This window comes from Rhipicephalus sanguineus, chromosome 11, assembly GCF_013339695.2.
Source record: "Rhipicephalus sanguineus isolate Rsan-2018 chromosome 11, BIME_Rsan_1.4, whole genome shotgun sequence".
NCBI lineage: Eukaryota > Metazoa > Arthropoda > Arachnida > Ixodida > Ixodidae > Rhipicephalus > Rhipicephalus sanguineus.
In genome coordinates, this window is record NC_051186.1 from 37,572,669 (window position 1) to 37,599,869 (window position 27,201).

The window sequence follows — 27,201 nt, forward strand, 5'->3', positions numbered from 1 at the left end:
CCCACGATCGATAGAGCACCAATTATTGGAAAACGGCGCATTCAAACACGTATGTGACCGGCGCACCTTCAAGGGCCGCATTTCTTCGCGCTCGTGAACGCCATTTTTTTATTATTTTTTTAGGTCACACCTGCAACGCCAACGACACTTGCGAAGCAATGCAATACAAGCTTCGCTTCAGGCAAAAATTCGGCAGATCCCACGCCTTGTGGGAATCGCTTTCATGAGAAGCAATGAGTGAGTGGTTGTACACGCTACATTTTTTTGTCTTTGAGCCAAACGTTACGAGGTGGATCGACGTGATTTTCTAAGCGCAGTAGATTGTATGCCCATCTTTACCAGGCACGTCGACTACACTGACATTTAAAGGGTAACTTATGGTATGACTTGACGTCCGCACTCAGTTTAGAGCACTCACGTATTATCGAAACGAAGTGTACGGTGCAGTGATGTGAATATCATGCATAACTTTCGTTAGCGTATTCCTCTGGGATCGAGCAACGCTTGAATATAGCTTGCTGAATCATAGCAATACAAATGAGATGTTTATTATACCTCTATAAAAGCGGAGCCAACACTGGAACCACAATTTGCGTTAACCCTGTATGACGCCTGTATCATATATATATACGTTAAATATGCATTGTTTATTGCTTTGTTATAAAATTAGATAGCAGCACTGCAACCACAATGGACGTTGCACTGACATTACACCGACATAGGGTCTTTTTCCAAAGCTATTTCAAGGCACGACGTGGCTCTGTGGTAGAATACCTGATTGCCACGCAGAATGCTTGGGTTCGATTCTTGCTAGGATCCTGATTTTGATATAAACTGTCAATCACCTGTGGCGCATACCCGCCAAACATGGCCTGTGGTATACGGGTATGTGCCACACGTGTATTGATAAAAGGGTTTGACGACGTACGCGACAGGTTTTTCACGTTATTCATGTCATGACCAGGCAGTCATATCCGTCAAACTTTCCGCAGCCCGAATTGTTTTAAATGCGAAGCATTTAAAACAATTCGAGGTGCGGAAAACACGGAAACCTTTTTGTCGAGGCTTGGCTTCGCGGCTGTACAAATAGTGCCTGAAAAGATTGTTTCACGGCAGCAAGGGTAGCAGTGCCGTGAAACATTCTTTTCAGGCAAATTGTACGCGGGAACATGCGTGCCTTCGTTCATTTCCAGTACTTCGAAAGTTAAAGCTCCGGCAGTACAGAACATCGAATATAATAATACTGTATCGCATATTCAAATATATGGAGTATTCGGCCAAGCCTACGCAAGATATCTGACGACTGCTGTGCGACACAAATACGCTTCAAAAGGTGCTGCAACACTCAAAAAGCAGTTGCTCCATCTTTCGGGTCGTATTTCTTCGACACAACAATGATCGTTATCTAAACAAGAGGTATAAACTGCGCAAAATAATTACCACGTAATAATAATATCAAGGGTTTTTACATGTCAAAAGCACGATAAATGAGGCACACCGTAGTTGAAGGCTTCGAAAATTTTGACCACCTGGGGTTCTTTAACGTGCACCTAAATTTAAGTACGCCTACTCCTAGCGTTTCACCTCCATTGAAATGCGACTGCCGCGCCCGGGATCGAACCCGCGAACTTCAGGACAGCTTAACGATATAGACCAGACACAGAGACTGCGCTTGTATCTGTGATTGGTCTATGTGGTCGCTATTTTGCGGAGTTTATACTTTTTGTAAAGATGCACTTACTCACCGAACAAGTCCTAAACTGTCATCTACATGCGCGGATAAAAAATTGGATGTCCGCTTTTCCTTATCTCAACTCACCTGGATTATGATTGCATTGATTACAAACTCAAATAAAATCTAAATGACGCCTGAACAAATCGTCCTCGTGGACATCTAATCTCATTGTTAGGATGTTCTGTAGACGTTCTTCCAGTGTTTCCGGGTTTTCCTACAAGGACATCCTTTTGTAGACGTTCTTCCAGTGTTTTCCCGCATGTTCTCCCCGGGTTTCCCGCGAGGACATTTTGTAAACTTTCTTATAGTTCATGTGTTACCCGAAAAGACATTTTGTAGACATCCGTTACTTCCCCGTGTCTTTCGTATTTCCTTGTAAATACATTTCGTAGTTGTTCTGGATCCCCGTGTTTTCCGGTAAAGAAGTTTTGCAGGTGTTCTTTATTTCCCGCATTTTAAAATATAAAAGCATTCTGTAGGCGTCCTAAAGATATTTTGTAGGCGTCATTTAGTTCCCCTATTCTGCAGTATAAGACATTCTATAGAGGTTTTAAAGACATTTTGAAAACGTTTTTTCAATCTTCGTATTTTGGGTTATTGGACATTTTGCAGACGTCCTAAAGACATTCTGTAGACGTCCTTTAGTTTTCATATTCCACGGTATATTACATTTTGTAGACGTCCTTCAGTTCCCGTATTCCATGGTATAAGACATTCCGTAAACGTCCTAAAGGTAGACGTCTTTCAGTTCCCATATTCCACGGTACATTCTGTAGACGTCCTAAAGACATATTGTAGGCGTCTTTCAGTTTCCATATTCCACAATATAAGTCATTTTGTAGACTTCTTTTAGTTCCCATATTCCACGGTATAATACATTTTGTAGACGTCCTTCCGTATTTCACGGTACGGCTTGTCACGCGCTCTAGGGCAGACACAGTCCAGCACACCGGCTCGTAGGTGTCCATCTCCCCATCTTTCTCCCTCGCCCGAGGCAAGGCCGTCGCACTGTCGATCGCTGCCCGCCGGCGCCAACGCTGACCGGCGCCGAGGTGGCGGCGGTGACGGGCGCGTGGCGCGCACTCCCGCGGCCGAAACCGCGGTCGACGCGCGGTTCCATCGTTGGGCGGCGCGGCCGGCGGCGGCGGTGAGCAGCGCTAGCGACACGTTCAACACCGCCGACGACGACGACGCCTCAAATCGAGCAACCGCCGCGACGCGAGGAGAAGCCGACCGAAGAGGGGTGGGGGCCGGCCCCACGGAAAACGCCAGCGCGCGTGCGGGTGGTCTAGGAGCGCTGGCGCCGTCGCCGCCATCATGGGCTACGGCGTTAGCCGGCAGTCGGTGTTGCGCGGTGAAGCCGACGCTGAGCTGAGCACGGCGCTGACGCCGCGCCAGGCGCAGTTGGTGCGATCCACCTGGGCAGTGCTTTCGCAGGACCTCGCCGGCACCGGGGTGATCGTCTTCAAGCGGTAATAACCATATACATATCGTTATTTTGCTCGCACGATGTGCCGCATACGGTATGCGCTGTCTGCACGCGATACGCTTTATATACAGTACGTCGCCGGCCGTGAAACAATTCTGCCGCTTAAGCAGGAAGCGTTCGCTTTAGGGTGTCTCCGCTTGCATCGGATCGCAATTCGCCTCGGTCAGCAGCATGGTTGGCGGCCGTGTTGTGGCCCATCGTACGTTCGATTGAACTGTTATGCGCGTACTGAACGCTTATGATTACGTGCAATATATATGGGTTATATAACGTATCTCCAGCTGTTATATTTGCCCAGCGAAATGGACAATAAACGTATCCATACGACAAGGCAACACCGCGTGTTAGGTGTAACGATCGCATACGTCACGACATCATGAAATATGCGTGCGAAACGTTGCGAGTACGTTTCTCCTCTTCTTGTTTTGTTCGTTTTTGTTTTCGTTTCTTTTGAGTAAAAATGAAACTCGGCGCGGAGGACTGATTGTAGAGGGCGATTTCGTTCTAGTCGATACACTGACCGATTGCGTGTGCCCGTATTTCTGGCAAATCGAGGACAGGTTGAGTGCACTCGCGTCAATATTCCGTTTTCTTTATTTTTTCTTTGTGCGCGGAATATATGCGCATACGTATGAATGTGCGTGCAAGAGCTCCACAGGTCCGAGACGTACTGCTCGCTTATTTTATTTGTATTTTTCATTTTTTATTTGGCACGAAAGATGTATCTGGAAAGCAGACCTCCAGATATCGGCCTTCCACCCTCTTCCTTTTTTCTATCATTTCTAAAAGATGTATTCACCTGGTATGTATGTCCAGTACGCATAAATATTATCCCCGGCACACCCATCTATATAAACACGCAAGTAAAATAAGGTACACGCCCAACCGGACTCACGGACATACTTCTGTGTTATATATGTGCAGCTTGTGCCACTTCGAGAGAGTATAGTTTGTCTAATGCATTAGGGATGATTTCCCGCGAAGCATAAAAATAATAAATGCAATTTAATATACCTCTAACTGGGTTCCGTGCAAGAACCACAGCAGGAATTCTGCAAACTTGTCATCAGTTCAAATATAATAATAATAATAATAATAATAATAATAATAATAATAATAATAATAATAATAATAATAATAATAATAATAATAATAATAATAATAATAATACTTTATTCTGGCATGTGTACAAAACAGTTACATGCCACCGAGATGAGGCAAAAGGAAACAGACGAAACTGTTTCCCGACTAGGGCTACATCCCGGCTCGTGAACAAAAAAAAAAAAAAAACAAGTTTGCGGTGCAAACTAAAACGCCGACACAGTGAACAGGACGGGCTCCGTTTTATAGTTTGCAACACAAAGTTTCCTTGAAATATGAATAGCTCAAACCAAGATCCTGCTTGCTGTCAGTTACCCTATCGGTTATAAATCTGGATTCGCTACAGCCTTTGCTAAAGTGCTTCGACCGATCGGCCTCGTCACATCTAAGGCATCTGTCTAATCAGCTTCTGATGCTGCCACTGGAGCCGAACGCTGGGGGCACGTTTCTCTTGTTTTGAGCATTAAGAACGGCTCCTGTCTCAATAATAGTAACTGTTGGGTTTTACGTCCCAAAACCACGATACGATTATGGGGGACGCCGTATAGTGGAGGGCTCCGGAAATTTCTATCATCTGGTGTTCGCCAGAGCCGTCGATGGGGAGAGTCTGGCGAATGGGCGGGGCAGTGACGTCGCGGCGCGGCGATGACGCTGTTCACGTCACCGCCACGCCTCCGCTCCGCCGGCGTCCGCCATATATAGTCTTTCCGCGCGACGGGCGCACGGCTGAGGCTGTGTACGCGCTGTTCATTCGTCAAATCTAGCGCTCCTAAACAAATTGCGAAAGCGAAATTGTGCAAGAACATTGTTGGACAAATTTAATGAAGAATATGGAGTGAATTACGCGTGTCCAAATCATCGTGAAACTGAGTTGTGCACGCCGATTCGAGTCCCCGACGTTCTACGATACACGCTGTGCTTTTAGAGCGCAGCTCTTAGGCGTCTGTTCCTGCGCTGTTCGGCATCGCCGTTGGCGTAGTTGGCGTAACCGATAGAGCGAACGAAGACGAAAGACAGCGAACGTGGATTCTGTCGATATCACGAGCCACTGGCCTCTAACATCGCTTTCTTCCTCCGTCATGCGTGCTCGCCCTTCGGTCGGAGCTCGTGCGCATGCAGGGCTGGTGGGTGCGCTGCTACTGTCTCGCTTGTCGTGACGGGGATGGCGATGACGCCTGCAATCCACAGAGTGGTGCGCGTAGCAATCCAGCACTGGCAGTTTCTGTGGCAATATGTAACGAATGTTCCAACGCGGATAGCCAGAAATTCAAACACAGTTCGCGTTGCCTCAACACAAAGCTGCGCTCAGAATTCGCATGAGGCAGTATCGTGATCATCGGTGACTTTTCGAGCTATGAAGACCTGTGCGTTTGCGTCTATCTTGGTTTTTTTTAAATGCGAAACATTTCTTAGCGAACTTCTGCGACTTTGAGCGTATCTATCTGTCTACCTACCTATCTAGCCGCCTACGAATTTGTGCTCTCCTGGCCGTTTCGTACATGGGATGTATACCAAAATTGGTATGGCGTAATGTGACTGTATGACAAACGTAAATGATTGGTCATAACATGAAAATCATTACATGCATGTCATGTACAGCATGATTTACATGCCACAGACTTGGTGCTCTTACGGCCGTTTCGTTAATTTGATATATACCAAAATTGGTATGGCTTGACAACAGTGAATATAAATAACATGAGTTATTATGAAAACCATGACACGCATGTCATGTACAGCACGACTTACGTGCCACGCTCATGGTGCGCTGGCGGCCGTTGTGCTAGCTTGATATACACCAAAATTGGTAGTGCGCGACATGACTGTGTGACGAACATAAATAACGGGAGTTAATGTGAATATCATGACACGCGTGTCATGTACAGCATGACTTACGTGCCACGCTCATGGTGCGATGGCGGCCGTTCCGCCAGATTGATATACACCAAAATTGGTATTGCGTGATGTGACTCTGTGACGCGCATATATAACAGGTGTGATTTTTGGAACATGTCACGTGACAAGTGTTACGTGAGATTCATTGCATACCGCGCCAGAAAAGTCTGTGCACGTGTTCTGGCAGCAAAGCAGAAGATAAAGAAGAGGACGGATTGCGTGCCGGTTCATGATGATGACAATTTTTATTCGCCACTAACGGGGATTCTCCAAGCTTAAACAGCTCTGATTTTAAAAGAAACAGAGATACCAGCGCACGTAATTGTATTAAGGCCACAAAAGCGTAAAAGCGGGCGTACACAAGCGGCTTGGGGATCTCGAGCCCTAAAATTCCCTCTTAGAGAATTTTAGTACCGGGACCCCAAAGTGCCTTGCGTACGTAAGCCCCTTGCGTTCCTTTGTATAGTCCATGGGGCGCGGCTGAGTGTACAAGGGAACGTAAGAGGGTGAATAAGGAAGCGGCTTGGAGTCCCCGGCACTAAAACTCTCTAATAAGAGAAAAAAAGAAAACTCACAGGGTCCCTTATGCATTCGCCTAAGACCTCTCGAACGCGCAAGCCGTCTTCCTTTTCTTCAGTTGATGTACTGTTCCTCACGCCCCCCCCCCCCCCCCTCGAAAGCTTTGTGACCTAACATTGTCTTGCACTGCCTCCAAGATCGGAGGCACTGCAATCTTTCTACCCCACATCTGGTCATGTGCTGACGGCATCGCGTGAAGTCACGTTATTCGACGTCTTGATGACGTCACAATCTTTGGTCATATGGTCACGTCATTACGTGATGATTTTTGACATCCCTCGTGTTGACGCCGCCGACGCGGGACGCCGACGCCACGGACGACGGCGGTCAATTTTCGCGTTTGCTGAGGCATCTAAGGTTTTCGTCAGAACAGGTGCAGGGCCCCCCTTAGGCGCGTGTTAAATGAAAACAATACCTCGTTCGGCTAGTCTGATAGCGGACATCCTGTTGGTTTACTTTACAAAATCATTTTTATGCTCAACTTCTTCGCGCTCTATACTTCCTAATCACGAAATTTCATCGAGCACATGAGGGCCCCTTGCTATAGTAGAAGAGCTTCCTGCATGAGCACAGACATTGTGCACTATACCTGCATGACCAAAAAGCGCAAGGCACATTCGCTTAGCACAGGGGCGCAGATTAATTTACATGCGCGAATTAAGCGTGAAACTGGTAGCAAGTACACAAGCGGCAACACAGCGGTAAATGACACCATAGGCTGACAGCCACAGAAACGCAGACCACATAACGTACAACACATGCCAGGTAACTGCCGCAGCTGACGCGCGGCGGCACTAACCTGCGATATCGAAATAAATCTTTCCCTCACAACATCACGGTAACATCCCAAGCTCGTGCTCAGAACGCGCGATAAATTACGTAAACGCAACACATCACGCTTGACACTTATAGCGTGATCGCTGCAAAATTTCAATCTGCCCAAGCGATCGAAACGCGAACCATAAAACGCCTTTTTTTTCAGCGCGACAACATTATTTTTAAAGTTTGTGCGCCTGAAAGGGCCCCATCGCACAACAAATAATAAGTTTGTGTTAATGGTACGCTGTTTATAATACCAGCGATATTCAAGCTAAATACTCAGGTAGGTATCTCGCATAGCACGGAGCAGTCGGTCGGGGTCCATTTGCTGCGTGTGATGTTTCTGATGCAAAGGCGTCGTCGCTTCTTTTCCTTCGAAAGCCTAAAAAGGCGGAAACCCTGAGCTGTGCTGTTTGAACAGCCAACCGCGCAACAGCAGCCCATCGCACGCAACAAATTCACGCTTGAATGCGAGGAGCAGTCGCCATGAATACGCGCGGCTTCGCACAAGAGCTTCGTAACCTACGCGCGCTCCTCAGCGATCGTGTAAGTGCGGCGCGCCGGCGTCTCTCCGTCGCGGCAGCGCCGGACTCCGCGCCGCGCTGTCTGGCGCTGTGGCCACTGCCGCCCGCCGCCGCCGGCGAGGAGAGAGGGTTTACGTCACGAGAAGAGGGCGGCGCTGGGGCGGAGCTCGGAGAGCGGCGAGATGAAACAATCGCCAAACTCTCCCGAAGGGTATATATGGCTCTGGTGTTCGCTAACGTATCGCGCTTTCTCCTGACATCCGTGTTTGCGTTGTGTTCTATTCCGTTCCCTTGTGCCCTCTGTCTAGAAGTACACGTTGCTGGGCTAGTCGGTTCATGTTCAATGAAAAAGCCGCAGAAAGTGTGGCTGTCTTGCGCAAAGGAGTAACGAGGGAAGGAGTCAAGGGGGTTAACTTCTTCCCTCGTTATTCCAAATTTTCGCAAAACAGCCACACTTTCTGTGGCTTTGTAATTGTCCTGTGTATGCACGCTTTACAGTTCTTTCTTAATTCCCTGCCCTACTGAAGTGTTCCGTACGACATTCCAATAATTCCGTATGTTTCCGTAGGATTCTTACGGAAATATATGGCAAATATATGAAAAACATACGGAAAATATATGGATTCTGTAAGTAAACCTATAGAATCATTGGAATGGCAAAAGGGACCTTTCACCCGCCACGGTGGTCTAGTGGTTGTGGTGCTCGACTGCTGACCCGAAGGTCGTGGGATCGAATCCCGGCGCGGCGCCCACATTTCGATGGAGGCGAATTCAGATTTATCCAGATTCAGATTTATGTGCATGTTAAAGAACACCAGATGGTCTAAATTTCCGGAGCCCTCCACTACGACGTCTCTCATAATCATATCGTGATCTTGGTATACGTTAAACCCGAACAATTATTATTATTACGGAGCGTTTCAGTAATGTAGAAGCAACAATTGTTGCCGCAGCGTGGCCGCACCGTTGCGAATGTTGACTTAGTGTCGCAGACGTAGCTTCACCGTTGTGGCAACAATGCGTGCCACTAGGGACATCGAACTATCATCTCGTTTGCAAATAAATGCCGAACTGCAGACTGCTGACCCGCTACCCGGAGCTGTGCCGGCTGTTCCGCAAGTTCATGACCCTTCGCGAGGACGGCAGCTACGAGTGGGACATGGAAGGGCTGCAGCGGCACGCGCTGCTCGTCATGCAGGGACTGGAGGCGGCCGTCGAGAACCTCGACGACAGCCGCGTTCTCGCGGACATCCTCTACGAGCTGGGACGAAAGCACGCCCGCTTCAACGTCCAGGAGGACATGTTCGACGTGAGTCCTGGACAGTTGTGGTCCTCGACCTCCTGCCCCAACACGCGGTTTCTCTTAGTTAATTTTATTTATTTCCCACAAGTATGTTTACATACATGATTGAAGCGTATGGGAGTTTCTAGCGGCTTGACAAAGCTCCCATATTCCTTGTGTACATATGCATAGGCGTGCGCACGGGGGAGGGGGGGGGGGCAGGGAGGCGGCCGCCCCGCCCCCCTAATCACTTAAGAGGGTGGGCGCAAAACCTGCCCCGTACATTGACCCTTCCGGTCACCTAAGAGGGGGGGGGGGCGCAAAATCTGCCCCATACATTGACTTAATAGGGTGGGGGAGCGGTGCGATGAACCTTTGCCCATCGTGGTGGGGAACCCTGCGCACGCCTATGTGTACATGTTATATAGTGCAGGGCAGAAAACACAAGAGTACACACCGGCCCCGGACCTCCTTGGGCCCCGGCCCGAAATTTGTCAATTTTGCGTGTGTGTATATATACATGCCCACGTACCACGCACGCGCGGACATACATAAAGTATGATTCAACCCCCCCCCCTCCCCCCCGCCCCTTTCGATAAAAATTTCTGGCTACGCCCTGAGTGGCTCCTAGCGCGGCAGCGAAAAACGGCAGGTGAAAAAAGTGGTACAAAAACCCACGTGACCCACGTCATCAATGACGTCATGACATGATCGTGTACGACGACATCACGACATCGTCGCTTCGTCAAAGGTGGACCGATCCTGGAGGTAGTGCAATACCACGAGAGGTGCAGAAAGCTCTAGCGGAGGGGGGAGGAACTATGCAATCGACTGAACGCGTCAAGGTAATTTAATGCGTGTATCTTACACTGCGACTCGTTACGTCTTGCAAGAAGTGTGTTGCCCGAGTGTATAACTGAACGCCTCACCAAGTCCGCAGCAGGCTTTCACCTTCAAATGTTGCTACAGGCAGTGTAACGTGCTGCCGAACCTCTTAACAGCGGACCTGTTTATGCTCGGAGAAACCCCGTTAGTCGTGAACAAAAACTATCATCATCATCATCACCACCACCACCACAAACTGTGCGCGCTCTCCTCGTCCTCTTGATGTTCTGCTTCGCTCCCAGAACACTTGCGCCGATTTGTCCGGCGTGGGATGCAATAACTCGGATAGGCGAGAGAGCGAGTACAGAGACAGAGAAAGAGAGAGAGAGAAAGAAAGGGCTAGAAATAAAGAGAAAGAAAGGGAAGAGGGACAGAAAAGGATAGAAAGACAGAGAAAGAAATATTGGCCTCGAGGAGTTACGGAGTCGCCCTCTATCGGACGCGCCTCGATTGCGTGCTAGGCAGGATACCGCCGGCGCGCTCCCCATTGGTTTTGCTGTCGGCGCTCTACAAAAACACCTCGCGGAAGCCCTCCAGGGCATTTCTGTAAGTACTTTCGAAATGAACTGTGTTCTTTACTGTCAAAATAATCATTTTCGACGAAATGAAAGCACAAGATAGTCTACAGTCGCTGCCTCTTTGCAGAAAACCGAGCACCCGCTTCACGCTGTCACCGCGTTGGAGACCCCTGAACCGGCTTCTTGCGTGAAAGATAGTCACTCGCTGAGTGCAAACTATGTGAAATATCTCGTTAGAGTAGACTGCCTGTATAACCAAACGGAGCATAACAGAAGGAAGCCTCAAGCCAGCGATCGCACGGGTTCGCGACGACTGACGGTGCCTCTGCATGTATGATCGTCTGCATGTATGTTCGTACAGATGGTTTCGCTTTTGCTACGAGCGCGTTTTGGCACCGCGCTGTGAACTTTAGCCCGCAAAATATGAGAATTTGTGAGTAAACAAAGAACTACTGTTGCGCGGACGCTATCAGAGCAGTTCAAAAACAATTTCCTTACAACTGCGGCTTCGGTGCGGATGGCAACTTTGTGATCTGCCGTCCCGACGATTCAGTGTTTTTTTTTTTTTTTCGGTCTAAATTCGTGTACGTTTCAATGTCATTTGACAAGTTGTCTCGCACTGCGTATTGATCGGTCTTCTCAGTTGGCAAATGCCGCTGCTTCTGTTTCTTTATTCAGCGCATTCGTTTCGTTTGGTGCTCACACAAAACGTGAACAAATGCGACGCCTTTTTTTAATGCTCCTTAATTATCGTTCCCTTTGCATTCCAGTGAACTTGCCGCTCTCTGTCATCAACATATTCATAGACCAAAGCTTCACCACTTCGAGATTGCTGGTGGAAGGAGAACCAGTCTACGAGACCGAGCATGTAGTAGCATGCGACGCCTAGGAAAAGAAAGAAAATACAGTAACGTTTTCCGGACTTGTTCTGCAAACGTCGGCTGTGAACTAGGACCCACATGAACTTGAAATAGCGGTGAATAAAATAGAAAGTATGGCTGCAATCAGCAGCCGCAAAACAGGATAGTAATTATTTGGCGTGTAGCAATTTTGGCAGCAGCGTCGTGTCTAACGCCAACAGGGTGGCATCTTTCCCACGTAAATAAATGAGTCCCCAAGAAAATACATGGGGTTGGCCGGTGGGCCGATCACGGAGGCAATGCAAAATTTATGTAGCTTATGAAGCAATGCATGCCTCATCAAATGGGAAGGTTGCCTGTCGGCGTCCCGCGTCGGCGGCGTCAACACGGGTGATGCAAAAAATAATCGTCACGTGATGGTGTCACCATATGACGTCATCATGACGTCAGAGATCGCCAAAATGTGTAGCGTCATATTATGACGTCATATAATGTGACGTCACATGATGACGTATTCACACGTCATGGTCGCTTTGCATTGCCTCCGTGATCGGTCACGGAGGCCGTGCGAAACCGCATTAGGTGCAGAACGCTTTTGGAGGGGGGCGCGGGAGAATCAGTACATCGACTGACAAGAAGAAGATGGCTTTCGCCTTCTAGTCATCTTTAACGAATGCATAAGGGACCCTGTGCGTTTTTTAATTAAAAGTCTCTAAACAATGACTTGCGCATCTGCAGCCGATTTTGTGGACGCTGAGCACGGGGCCGACGATCAAGAGGTAGCATTGGAGGGTTCTGAGATGGCATCGGACGTGGTAAAAGGTAGCGCTTTTACCATCCTGTGACCGATAAGCATCATTTGCCGGCGGGAAGCGCGCGCGAGCCATCGTCTCAGTACGCGCTGTCTGCTACTCTCCGAACATCGCAGGCCCGACGCAGTAACAAAATTCTTCGTCGCGGAAGTGCTTGTTGCACACAAGACTTGTAGCGAATGGCTACTTGCCGGTTCTTAGCTTTACAACCCATGCTTCACACTGTTTCTTGTCCCGCGGTTACCAGTGCAGGCTGACACTGGGCTCCTTTGCGTAAGCGCGGCACTGCGGCACCGAGCGGTAGAGTCCCATGTTCGTCGCCTTCGGAGGCAGCCACTCTATTACAATGGTTTCAATTGAGTAGAAAATGAGAGAAAACTTCCGAATTTGAACAGACCGCAGCGCATGTGGGACTTGAAACTCGTTTTCAAAGCACGCGGCAGTGCGCCACAAGCAGCCGACGCGGCCACTGAGACCACGTGATCCTGCCAAGCACGTCACGCCGACGGTGGCGCCGGCGTTTCCAGTGGTGGGCCTCGAGGCCAATACAGAGAAAAATGAACCTTTATTTTCGAACGAGAATAGCTGTTACATAAGCAGGGAAGAAACACTATAAAACTCCAACTGGCACGACTCTCTTGCAGAGGCGAAGGATCGCTCAACCAGCACCGCTGGCTCAACCAACTGCTTGGCGGGTTGAGCTTGTACTGCACATTCTTGTTACCAAGGTGCTTACCCTCGCAACGCCTTACAGGCAAAAGTGCAGCCAGTGTTTGCTCCCCCCCCTCCCCCCTTCATCTCTGAAACATGCCGCTTTTCGTGTGGTGCCCTCTTAGAGCTTTGCTCTGTTAATGTAAACGCTATAGGTTAATTCTAAAATGAGAGATCGTTGTTCGAGACGAAAGTAACGTATCGAGATATGACGATCTCATTCGTGGGGCATAATTTACACTCCGGCAATTCTTTTTAAACCTCCTTGGTTGTTACTGAGCTAGCGTATCAAACCAACCTTATGCTTATCTCATGGATGTTTTCCTTAAGTTTCTGTACTCCCTATGTGCGTTATAAGGGCACAAAAATGGTAACAGGTAAAAGATAACTACAAGATTGGTTTGTGAATACTGGCCTGCTTTGTTTATAGAGCGTAATAAAGGCACCGATAAGGAAAACGCGAGATATGGATAAGGCTGGTTTGCGAATACGGGCCTAAAGTTGGTAACTATAGTGACGGGGCTTTAGGCTGAACATTTTGCAATGTTTCCTATATAAGGCTGTCACCGATGTTTACATTACACGAAGCCTATTCCCGGTTCCTGCAAAGTTTCGCCTCCACAGCCGTCCCGTGGTGGCCACTTTAAAAATAGGGCACGAGCGCACGCATCAGAAACTCACACACACACGCGAGACGACGCGAAAGGCGTGCGAAGGACGCGAACGAAACTTGGAATAGCGCCGAACAGGTGGCGCTGTCAAAATATTTATTCACGGTCGCACTGAAGATCTTATATCGGGGCCGTAGAAACGCAGTTGACGCAACAGAAGTGTGCGACCCCGACGTCTCTGCAGTTCGCGCCCAGTACGGTGTCACTGCGCAGAGAGCCGCCGCGATCGAATTTTTGTCGCTCCGTCTCAACAATCGCGTGCAGTACAGCGAAAGCTATATACGAATTGTGTGAGACGACCAGCAAAAGAGTGCTTGTTCAATGCCTGCGCATCAGGTATCCCGCATTGCGATCACTGCACTGTTTCCGCAGCTACTGGTTTACTATATCTGCTGATTTTACTGATATTCTTTTTTACATCTGCAGGCCGCAGCTACATGTATGATGATTTATGTTCGCTGCGTTTTCAAGAAAAAAATTAGTGATAAAGCTTCAAAATCAAAAGATTTCTGTAACTTATCAAAAAAAAAAAAGTGAAGTTTACTTTGTAAGTGGCAACCTCGAAATATTTTTAAAGGCAAAAGTCTCAGATGCCTCATGCACCTAACGCGAAAGGTGACCGTCAGCGTCAACGCGAAACGGTGGAAAAAAATCAACATAATATGACGTCACTATGGGGTTACATGGTGACATAATCATGTGACATCGTCGCATGGTCAAAGGCGGGCCGATCCCGGAGGCTCTGCAAAACCACGTGAGGTGCAAAAAGCTTGCAGGGGGGGGGGGGGGGGGGGGAAGAGGTTGGATCAATACCATAGACACCATGAATAAAAAAAAAGATGGCTTTCGCCTTCGAGTCGTCTTAGGCAAATGCAAAAGGAACCATGTGATTTTTTAAATAAAAATAGCGCGTGATATGTACATTAAATGTGGCGATGGAGTAACTTTCACGCTGCAAATTCATTCTCATTGATATAACTTCTTTAGGGGTGTGCGAATAGTGATTTTGAGAACCGAATCGAATAAAAATCCAATAGTGATAACACCAAATCGAATGCGAATCGAATACGAATCGAATAGTTTTCAAATGGTAAGGTAAGAATTTTCAAAGTAGGCCGGAATGTAACCATTTTCGAAACAGTCCAGGAATTCCGCAACATATTATTTAAAACAAATATTCAGAAGTTTTAACAAAAGAACGTTACGATTACTTTTAACCGACAAAAAACAATACCACAATTACGTAAGCTGAAGCAAACTTGTATACAGCAGCAACCAGAGCCTTGGCAATATTTTTTAACTGCAGGCAGAAATACAGCAGTGAATACAGTATTCAATGTGGCACTTTGTCAACAGCTGTTAAATAAAACTGATGTATAAATATTAAACAATATTCATCAGTGAACATCATCATGAATGCAATGATGACTTAATGAAGATAGTGGGTTGATGACAGTGTCGCTTCGGCAACACTGGAGTTTTAAGCAAAAACGCCTTCATCCTGTGATCAATATAGTGTCTATAGTCGCGTAAATTTAGCCTTGGGCTGCATGCATCTTGGTAATTCGCAGAATGAAACAAGAAACGTTACCTTCTCTGCTCCAACGTTTCGTTCCTCTGAGGATTTTTCATCGGTGCTTATTATTAGAAAAATATTCGGTATTTATAATATGCACAATTGGATTCGAGTACCGAATCGAATAAAACGCTATTCGATTCGATAATCGAAATTTTCGAATATTCGCACACCCCTAAACTTTTTATTACGAGCATATACGTGTACTGAGTCCACTGCAGCCGCTTGAAAACAATTTAGGTGTCTCGCGTCTCTCTTCGTATTGCTGCTCAACGAAGGGGCACGTACAGTTGTGAACATTATGAAAGCGAACACCGAGGTCTTGTCCAAGCAATCATTACTAGACGTGACGTATCGATTTGGTAGAGCTACAACATTTGCGCTCCAACATTTAGTGTTATGAACACTCTTTGCGTCTGGCAACTGCGTTAAGCCAATATATGGCCTCCTCGAGGTAATTTCTGCAGTGTTCTCTTTATATTGCTCACGACTGTTTGTACCTGAATGTCCAGAGCCATCCTTAGGTACCGGAGTTCGTTCAGCTAATGCACTGCAGAGCCGTGGCGATTGCTTGCCGTCTCGCCACGGCAAATAGTACCCTATGATGGCGGCGACTTGTTTTTTCGTTGGTCGTCCCGCTCAACATAGTTAGGCATTCCCGCGGTGCATCATGGGACGTATATATATAATGTATCGTGGACGATGGGAAAAACAAAACAAAAACCGACCCACACGTTGAACAAAACAGACTGAGAGCACGTGAATGAGGGGACGAGACCAACATAAACGGAAAAAGACATGAAATGAAATGGCGGGAAGGAGCCGTGAAGGCTACGCGCGTGATGAGATAAGGATAAAGATAAAGGAATACGAAGAAAATGCGCGCACAGCGAATAAGCTGTCATTACGGGGATGGGCGGTCACGTTCTGGCCAGAGGCACGTAGAGGAATGCAGTCTCCCGTAACGACGTTGGTTACAGAAAGAAGCACAAGAGGCATCACGTCTGAGTGCGGGGACACACAAAGGGGACGCCACAATGGCAAAACATCGCTCGCTGGAGCTAGCCGTAATTGTATGGGCCATCAGTGGCGTGGCGCGAATGACAGTGAATGTGAGGGGATATGTCACGGCTGTAGGCATTTGGAAGATTGATAGACTGCCGATGTTTAACGCACACGCCTCCAAGTCTATATAGCTAATGTAAGAGAATGCCTCAGAACTATAGTGGCCAGGTTCGGTATAGTTGGCAATGTTGCTCGGAAATGAGATAATCGCCGGTTCGATTCGCAGTCGCAGTGGACATCCGTATTCCGATGGGGGCGGTTCCAAAAAAATGTTCGATCGTGTATCGTCAACCATGGAGTTTTCAACAAGAAATGGTGAATTAAATTATAGCTCAGCACGTTCTAATGGGTTGCCAGCATTTAACCACACATTCTTAAGCAATTCACGTGGTGTGACGCCTGGCGCGATTTCACGCTTTTGCCACACAATATGACACCTGTTAACGTGACTCTTTGCCAGACATTACAACAGTAAAACTTCCTCATTCAGTAGACAATAAAGGTTACTAGTAAATGCGCTATTTAGCATACTTTTTACAAGGGCCACCTCAATGTTACATTTACCAAATACCAAAATTAACGATTTTACAAATGCGTCGCCACCTGTACACATTATTTCACGCTATATACGTCTCAGACTATTTTTTTTACCTCCAGTAACACTTCCTGACAATCAGTTAATATAAAGTATCTAACATTTCAATAAATACTACCTTTCTACAAAAAAAACCCCAAAAAATCCCCAATGCGGACATTATTTTCCATAATTAAGCTAACATAAAACTGGCGGAAGCGTAAAAGTTTGTAAAACTTTTCTTTAAAGGGGCCCTGCAGCACTTTTTCAATATGGTCAGAAACGCTGCCGATTGGTAGTCGAGGCTCCTGAGAACACGCTAGCCAAACTTACAGCGCAGCATGCAGCCTGGAATTTACCGTTAATTCTCAAAGTCAGCTAGAAATCGTCCTCTCTTCTCTCGACAAATGATACCATATACCCAAATGACGGCGCCATATACCCAACTTCACGGCCATTGGTTGGTTTGAGCATCATGAGCTGCATAGTTACCGAGGCCGCCGCGGGAGGGCGCCACGTGTCACTTGCCCGCTCGCGGCCACACTGAAAGTAAGCCGCGCGTTCGAAGAAAAAGTGCTCAGTGTTATGATGCACGCGTGACGTGACTTCTTTCACGTGCCATCACTCCCTGTTTAGCTTCCAGCGCGCTCGTCGGGACGAGAGAAGAGTGAAAGCAATTACATCGTGCGACAAATCTCTAACTCCAATAGTACTTGACGGATTCTAAAAAAAAATTGCTGCGGTCGGTTCATGAGGGGATAAGCTCCTTTAATAAAGCCATACGATGATTACTTGGAAAAATGTTGCAGGGCCCTATAAGCTAAAAGCCTGCGATCGTTCTGTAGGGAACATTTTGTTCTTACCTAGTTCAGGAAGGACAGATTTTTTTTGACAACGCTTTTTGCGAGCCAGTTTCGAGCTTTCCGAAAAATTTCACGAGCGTCTTGCGGTACTGAAAATTTTTCCCCCGCAAAAACCATCTCGGAGGAGGACTTCTCGCTTCAGATCAGGAGTCTCAAACACGCGAGCCGTGGACCTTTCGCTCCATGGCGGCCCGCGCCTTCACAAGGAATAACATTTTGTGACTTTGCTAAATTGTATGCGCATTATTTTCTCGCCTATTGCGATTAATAACGCATTCTTCGGGTAAGCTGCAGACTTCGTGAGGCACACCATGCGATCACTATATGTGTTGAAACATCACCGTAGAACAAAAACACTAGTTCAGAATTTTAGCCATTCCGGAGATCAGTATTGGTATGTTTCCTGAAACCTGTCGTCAAAACCCCTTCAGATATGACCCACATGTCAAATGCGGGACAGGCGTCCTTGCCAGTGGCAATATCATGTGACATTTTGTTCAAACTCCCCTCCCGCTGCCTCCATTCATAAAAGGAAACAGCGCAGGCAAACAAGAAAGGCAGACAGAAATTGGCGCTGGCTTTCTTCATTGTCCCGGACCTTGTGGGACTAAAATTTGCGACTGCGGTGCACAAACTGAGTTGAGTTTTCTCAGTTTTTTTTTTCCAATCAAATCGCAGATGGTCGATCAAGGTTAGGACAGTTGGCGTGGAATGACCCACCTGCTAACCTGCTAACTGCATATAGGATTGTGACGAACAAAATAAATATTGTCACCTTCGAATCTCCTTTCCCAAAGAGAGACAGGCTACATAGCTCGACAGCACGCGCATCGGTGACACGCCATGCAAGGGCCGTACTCTCGTATCGTGCTCAGAACCAGAACGCCATAAATATCGCATCAGGTGTTCTACTAATGATGCTGCCTGTCTCGCAGTTGATACCTGCCAATCCAGCTAAGCGGAGACAGACAAGTCAGCATGATACTTCGAGTCAGAGAGAGACGTAAAGAAAGCACGTAGCAACATGGTGCGTGTACAGCTGCAGCGGAGAGCCTCACTGCTTTGTCACTGGTCTTACCGCAGTGGCTCGGCGGCGACGTCGTTCCGCCGCTGAGTACGTGAATATAATTATAGTCCGGCTTTCGACCGCATACAAAAGAAGTAGAACTGCAAGACCACCCGAGGTGCGCACGTTACCATACCCATGTGTGAGATTATATTCAAATGGTGTAAAGGACCTCGAAGGGGCATTGAACTCCTTAATTCTTTGGGTACACCAATGACAGTATGCGGACTGCCATGCCAAAGAGTCAGAGGTAGGGCTCCGTGTTTTCGGAGTCTATATTTCTTGAAAAAATTCGGAGGGTGTATTTCGGAGTTTAATTTTTGGGAGAGAAGTCGGCGTTTATCGGAATTTATTTCTCGTTAATGTCCAATTCTCCGAAATTTGGTGTTTAATTTTGCATTATAAATTGTTGCAGTGTCTTCTTATTAATCTTATTTCCAATTAAAATGCGTTGCATTGTTGCTGATAATCCTGTTTTTCCATCCTTTCTCACTTCCCGTTCATTTACCCTGTCAATAAGGCTGTTCACTGCTGTAAACTCGCCAAAGTGTACTTTTGGGGGGAGCTAGTAAAGCTGCTTCTCAGCTTTTCCTCCCAGCCTCCCTGTCACTAATCCCGTTAATGGGGACTGCAATCGCCGGGCGGATTCTAAGGGCTGGCGTCACGGCCCTCCGAAAACGCACCACGAAAGCGCGGACAATTTAGAGTTGGTCCTTTGGTGCGCCAGCGAACGCCGGTTGTGGTCCAAAGACCGAGTCAGAGCCGAGAGTCGATAACACAAACGAAAACGAAATATATTCTCAGTTAAGGCAATACAAATAATACAAACACATGCACCCTCGGTTGGTACCAGTTACAACTTCACACTATAACTCAGATGGTGTTTACACAACGGGAGCTACACAACAGATCACACGCTACAAATGCAATCGCATGCATTACAACTATTCAACGACAGTTAAAGTCCTGAATAGATAATGGCGTATCCAGTCCACAATACTTGGACGGTAAACGAATGCTTCTCTTCAAGGAAACACTCACGCCAGCTCCAGCGTTGATCGTCGTAGCTCAACCGTCGTCGTGACTTGTCACGGCTCACACGGTGTCGTCATCGGATTCTTCCAAATCGACGAGCGACTGACCGCACACCATCATAAACACGTCTTCTTTGGCTATCGAAGCCACACTTAGCGTAACTTCACCATCACCGGGCCACTCCTTCACTCACTGACTTCTCGACTCCACACTGACTTCTCGACTCCTGTCTGCACTGACTGCACTACCCGCCGACTCTCGTCGTTTGCACGCTTTTATCCCTTCTTCCCCGGTTTCTAGAAGCGTCGGGAGAGTTCTTCCGCGTGCAGTACAGCTAAGCCTGGGGAAAGGGCGAGAGCTTTCTCGTAGGTTCGAATCGCGGCGGCATCGCTTGCGGATGCGTCACCCTTGCCTTCTAGAAAGATCCAGGCTTTGCCGGGCGTTCGATCGTGTTGACTGCGTCTGGCTCGAGTGGGTGAGGAGAATGCGGCGCGCCGGCGTCTTTTGATGCTTGTTTTTTCGTCTTTTCGCGCTTCTTGGCGAGCGGTTCGCGCCGTTCTGTCTCGTAGCAGTTTGAAAGCGGCCTCGCGCGCGCTTTATAACCCGCTAATTTGTGACACTCCCTCATCTTCTTGATGCAAAATAAAGGACCTATTATTATTACTATTCTCAATGCTCCGAAATCTTAGACGAAATGATATCTGAACACGAAAACATGTGAACACACTAAGTGTATTTTAGGTGTCTGGAAAGTTTGAACGCGCAAGGACATATACGTACCAGCACAAATACTTGAAAACAAAACACCTACGCTTGTTCGTATTACAACCTTAAAGCTTGTTGTAATAGACGCAAGCATACTTTACGAAGTTGCTGCCGCTGATGGAGGTGCGCTCCTTTCGATTGATGACTGTCAGCTTTGAGAAGCCTTTTGAACTTTGAAAATTCCCTTTTAAAAGCGGAGCTTATCGGATAAATCCGAATTGTCAAGTTTTACCGGCGAGTGTTTATCGGATTTTTTTCGGATTTACCCGAAAACACGGAACCCTGTGTCATAGGCGAGCGCTGCGGTGAAACTTCACCCACTTTGCTCCCCCTTCGGTGAAACTCCACCCACTTTGCTCCCTCTTCGGTGAAACTCCACCCACTTTGCGGTGAAACTTCACCCACTTTGCTCCTCCTTCGGTGAAACTCCACCCACTTTGCGGTGAAATTTAACCCACTTTGCTCCCTCTCCGGTGAAACTCCACCCACTTTGCGGTGAAACTCCACCCACTTTGCTCCCCTTCTTTCCCCCTTCGTGGGAGCAAAGTGGGTAGAGTTTAACCGCAGCGAAGTTTCGCTGTTTTCGGTCATAACTCATGAGTTTGCCAATGTGTGCTTAATGGCATTGGATGTTGTCGTTTCCCATTTATCACCCTCGTACATGCCCTGCACAAGTATCGGCTTCCTTCAGACTCCCTAAAGGTTGCTTGGTAACCAGGGGCGTAGCCAGAAATTTTTTTCGAGGGGGAGGGGGTTCAACCATACTTTATGTATGCTCGGGCGTGTGTTTGTATGTGTGCGTGTATATATACGCAAGCAAAACTGAAAAATTCCGGGGGGGGGGGTTTGAACCCCCCCAACCCCCCCCCTTGGCTACGCCCCTTCTGGTAACTATACCACAAAATTCTCAGGTGCGCCTCGAACGCTTTCGTGTCGAATGGGTGGCGTCAGCCCCGTAGTCAGGGGGGGCCCTAGCCCCCCCCCCCCCCCCGAATTTTCGGTGAAGTACGTGTTTTTACCAAAAATAAATAACGAAAATAAATAGGTGTTTTTCTCAAATTGTCACGGTTTTCAGCAAGTGCCCCCCCCCCCTCGTAAAAGTTGATGGCTACGGACCTGGGTGGCGTACAGCGCAAGCATAAAGTTTCGCACAAAGGAGGGAAGAAGAGAGACACAAGAGAGGCGGCGGCCGCATTTTCGACGGAGGCGAAAATGCTTGAGGCCTGTGTGCTTAGGTTTAGGTGCACGTTAAAGAAACCCAGGTGGTCGAAATTTCCGGAGCCCTCCACTACGGCGTCCCTCATAATCATATTGTGGCTTTGGGACGTTAAATCACAATTGTTATTATTACAAGAAAGAGAGAACCTTTTTCGTGCTTGCGCAGTACGCCACACGTTCGCTACGAACCAACTATAGCATGCAAGAAGGTCTTATTGTAGGGATGGGCGAATAGTAAGCTTGAGGTTCGAAGCGAATTCGAAGCGAATAGTGATTTGGTCGAATAGTAGTTTGAATAGTATATATCACATATTATTAAGAAAAATTAGCGTTTTTGTCACGACCCAACTAACTTGCGCAATATATTTAAGAATTGGAACAAGGCATGTGTGAATGTCACTTCTTTTTTTGTCCTAAGTGAAGTGGAAGCAACTTTGAATAGCAGCAAGATTTGAATAGCAGGAGGGTGCAAGTTATAATTGGCACGATACGTTACGTTTTAAAATTACCACGCTTAGAGCATATAAGCCCGTATAATACGCTTTTAAACTTATAAAAAAAAAAGTAATTGGGGTGAAGGTAACATGTACATTTAACCTCGAAGTGTCGCTTCGTGGCAGTGTGGATGTCCCCTGGATAGGTAGTTTCACGGCATTGCACCCTGAGTTGCAGTGAAACTACCTTTACAGGGGCGTTATGTGCGCTCAAATATTCGTTCATTTCGAGTAATTCGAATAACCTGAATTCGCGAATAACCTGAATTCGTGTTGAAGCAAGTCGAATACTGTAATATTCACTCGAATATTCGAAGCGCCCCAATATTCGTCCATCTCTATCTTATTGCTTTCGTGTCACGTGCAGAAGCTGTGGCAGGCGCTGAAGTTTGGGCTGGAAAGCACCCTGCAAGAGCGATTCAACCGCGAGGTGGCGCAGGCCTGGTTCCTGGTGTTCCGCTTCCTGTCCCGCCGCATCATTGAGGGCATGCACAAAGCCAGGGCAGCTGCACCTCCACCTCAGCAGCAGCAGCAGCCGCAACTGCAACAACAGCCAGCGCCAACCTAGCCCCGTGCCAACTGCCAAAGCGCTGAGAAAAGAAAATGCCAAAGAACGCAAGGCTTGCACGCTTCTGAAGCTGCGAAGGTGTACCCGACCCCGTGGTTGAGCAAGGTGGCCGCGCAGACGACTGTTGCTTCTCAGACGGACCTGTTTGCCGGCTACGGCCACCGTACTTGTATGTGTGCTAGCTAAATCTGCCTTTTTCATTTTCCTGTGCTGCCCTCTGCTGTTTTGGTAGAGGCCAGGACAGCCGGTATCGCCCGAACCATGGCCTCCGAGATGGCAGGCGCGCGGTCTTTTGCGACTTTTCCACTATCGGAAATGCGCATGCGCCGTGGCATCGAGAAAAAGGCGGATTTAGACAGACGACTTCGTTGCCCCAAAGGAGCCTTTCTACCCGTTAACCTGTACCGAGCAGCATTGGGAAGGTTTAACAAGACATCAAGCATTGTAACAGAGTATTAACAGCTTCCAGAATTGGATGAACGCCTTTCTTTTTACCATGCTTTTAGAGCACAATCATGGCAGCTGCGGCGAAGCAATGCACAATCTCTTCCTCCAGCAATATACGCTACAGACAGTCATCCCCAACTCTTATGGCAACTGGTAACACCCTAAAAGAATTCTAATAGTGTATTGCGTTTTACACCCTGAACTGCTACTGAACCATTGGGCACCGTTAGGTGAGCTCGCAGATTAATTTTTTTGACTTGGTGTTCCTTAACGGGCACACAAATTAGAGTACATGGGGGGTTTCTGCATTCGACTCAATTAAATGTGCATATACAAGCGAACTTGTTTTCAATGGCTCAAAACCATAGCACTAAGTCCATAACACCTCCGTAATGGTGCAAAGAAAATACAGAAACCCAAGGTATAGCTTGTTGTTGTGTGTATGATGGCGACTGTATTGAGCACAGCTTGGATGCTCAGCCTGAATGCTCCTTCAGCCATTATGCACAACCTGCAAATGCAGAATCGGAGATTACAGACAAACCTACACGACAATCTCCTTGACACTGGTTCTATGGTTCCAGCTCATCACTAGCTGACGTGCAGGTGGCATTGGCTTCAAGGTGCTCAACAGCCACATCTGCAGTAACGAGCTTAGAAAATGTGGTGCCATTGTAAGTTCAGAGCAACAATCAACACAGTCAGCTGCTACAAGTTCTTTCTCAGGCATGCTGGCTGACAACATATATATAGCGTTAGCAACCATGAGAATCGACTGGAGTGCATTTCGCATTAGGCCGGTTTGAAGACAAATCACCACAGGCACACAGGTCTCAAACGTGGATGCGATTTCAACAAGCGTCTTTTTTTTTTTCTTTTTCTTGCAACCACAGCAGTACGCTTGGCAACAGCACAAGGGCACTGAATATTCAGCAGGACATATTCGAAGTCCTCGTGCTTCAAGCCATTGATCCATTCGGCCTTTCTCTGCAGTCTGCTTGTTCCCTAGTTAGTCTGTGTGGTGCAGCAACCACCCAGAAAAGTTGTTGGTCTCGCGTTTGGTGCCAGGATCAAGATGAACATACCTCCAGCTGTGAGGCTTTCTCTTTGTTTTCTTTGTAGCTTTGTATCACAGGATGGTGGATAACAATTCTCCTTTCATGAACGTTTCTCTAATTTGCAGGAAGGCTTCACGAGAACTGTTGTGCCACGTTTGGTAAGCGTACCTTTCCATTAAACTGCTCAGCTCAAGGTAGGGCCGTCATTTTGGCAAGCTCCCGAGCTTGTGTGAACACCTCGACGTGGCACTGGGACACACTGGTACGATGGCCGAAACTGTGCTGCCATCTGGCGAACTGAAACCGACATACAAGCGGGTCACACAGGTGGGCATTCAGCGCGTGCACTCTGCTCCACGGACTTTCGTCTCCCTTGTGTCTCACCGCTAAAATGCTGGAGTGTCAATGGCGCCAAGACGGGCAGCTTGAAGTATGTGTGCCCTGCCTTTGCACAAGTGTCCGCGGCATCGCGACACGCAAGTGACACCACGTGCGCGTAATGTAAAGTGTACACTGATGTCAAGTGTGACGAACGAGGTATACACGTTTCGCGTATGGGCGCGGTGTCCATAACCTGCACACTTGCCAAACCCCGCAGCTATTCTGCCGTGCTGGTGCTCTTTCCATTTTTTGTTCTTGTTCCTCACCCTCATGTGACATCATTGAGATTTGACGTTCACCAGAGTTTTGTAAAAGAAGCCAAGGGAACATTGTTGTTGTTGTATGTGCTGTATGACTGTGTTACGCTTGTCAACTGGTTTCTGCGTATGATTCCACTGCAGTGCGTATCTCAACTGGTTTCTGCGCACTGATGGGATATGTTAAAGGCTGACTGCAACGAAATTTTAAACATGCGAAAAGCCTTGTTTTTGACAGTTTAAGAGCAGAGTGGGCCCTTCATGCAAAATTTAAAGCCGGAAATAGACTAGTACATCAACCGCTAGAAACTTATAACTAGCAAAAAACATAGAAATGAGACGGGACATTAAAGGCTGAGAATCGATGATTGTGGCAATCAAGGCACTCAGGGAGCAACGAGCTTTAGTGAAAGGTGCAATCGTGTGTGCATGGTTCTGAAATATGAATCCTATCCGTTCAGCCTTGAACGAAGCTTCTCTGTCTGCTAAAATGTTGTGCTGTCTGCTAAAATTTTATTTAAAGGTAATTTAAATGTACTAGAACACCAGACAGTTACCAGCACTGCTGCTTTGGCAAGATTACTTAGGAGGCATTCATACTCATTTGCAACGAATTTAGCCAAGGAGAAATTTCGTTGCAGTTGGTCCTTAATGGCGCAAGGAAGCTGTTATCACATGTCGTGGATACAAACCACCTTTGCACTGTAAATGTCAAGGGTGCTAGACTCATAAAAACTCGTTGGCCAGCTTAATGTCCGATAATGAACTATAGTGCTACGCAGGGGCAACACTTGGAAAGGCGTTGGTTTTGCCACCGCAACACAAGTTGTTCCGATGCGAACATGTCAATTACAAGAGCTTTAGCCACACCCGAAACATTTACAGTGTGAAATATATACTGCAGATCAATATGCGCGCAAGCAGAGCCAAATTATCAAGCTGTGGCAATCACCAGGAGAAGGTTTGTATGTACCTGATGAAAGAAACCTAAAATCCACCACCTTTTCAATTGAACTAGAGAACTTGGCGAAAAAAGTGCCGTCTACGGAAACAAAAGAAAAAGAAGGAACATCTGTTTCTTGCATATTTATAGACGCGAGCACTGTGAGAAGAGAAATTACTATATAGTGCACCACTACTACTATTTTGAAATGCCTCAACGTCTACAAAGTATATGACCAAATACCGACCATTATAATAACAAAGAGCGCACAAAAATTAATGTTTCGCACAACATACCAAAGATATGTATTCTCAATAAAAGCATAGAGAAAAAAGAAAGGTGTTCAACGTGTGTGGGTGTGAATTTACCATTGGTGAATAGTACTTCTGTGGTCCATATTCCACAGCTGTACTCTTTAGCATGAGAGTTTAGGAGCCACAGCTGCACAGTTGTAGTCACTGACCACCCCTACTGAGAAGACCTGTATACATTTCAGTAAGTCCATATGTAGCCAAAAATACTTACAGAAATTTAATGAAATTTATATGGAGTCCGTACATATTCCATAACATACGAAAATCACGGACTCATTGAAATGGCATACGGAACATTTAGTAGGGTTTGTTGGCATTATTCGAGTTTAGACTATCCGCAGAGGGTGTGATGCTGACTGGTCGATACCGCTTGTGAAGCTGGCATGTTTATGTGACATCACAACGGTGGCCTTCACATTTTTGTGGAGGGCTACGCGTTTCCGAATGACTGTGCGCTGCCCCTCTTCAAGGGGCCTTGCACACATAGTTTACCTTCAGGTTGCTGTGTTACGCTGCATTCCTTCAACTGTCCAGGCATTAATGTGGAAGTAATTGGGAAAATTTGTGCGACAAACAAGTTACTTGAAATCAAATTGGAAGACAAAAAGAGGCATACACTCTCTCATTTCACTCTCCTAGCTAGGACTTGTGCTTCTCCCAATCAAAGCATTGCCTTTATTTGTTGGCTGCAGAAG

General features: G+C 47.2%; 1 protein-coding gene across 1 annotated transcript; it reads left to right on the forward strand.

Annotated features, from left to right (window-relative positions):
- The first annotated feature begins 2,917 nt into the window (after positions 1-2,917).
- LOC119374616 (neuroglobin) lies at positions 2,918-26,530 on the forward strand. The gene is made up of 3 exons (XM_037644781.2): positions 2,918-3,207; positions 9,221-9,452; positions 22,906-26,530. Exons 1-3 carry the CDS (start codon positions 3,053-3,055, stop codon positions 23,104-23,106), a joined length of 588 nt encoding a protein of 195 aa, XP_037500709.1. The 5' UTR covers positions 2,918-3,052; the 3' UTR covers positions 23,107-26,530.
- Positions 26,531-27,201: the final 671 nt, after the last annotated feature.

Bases quoted from the DNA above. Each gene is read 5' to 3' on its own strand.
- LOC119374616 (XM_037644781.2), top strand. From the start codon at position 3,053: ATGGGCTACGGCGTTAGCCGGCAGTCGGTGTTGCGCGGTGAAGCCGAC. The intron at 3,208-9,220 runs GTAATAACCATA...GCCGAACTGCAG, and splicing joins GGGGTGATCGTCTTCAAGCG to ACTGCTGACCCGCTACCCGG. The intron at 9,453-22,905 runs GTGAGTCCTGGA...TGTCACGTGCAG, and splicing joins TCCAGGAGGACATGTTCGAC to AAGCTGTGGCAGGCGCTGAA.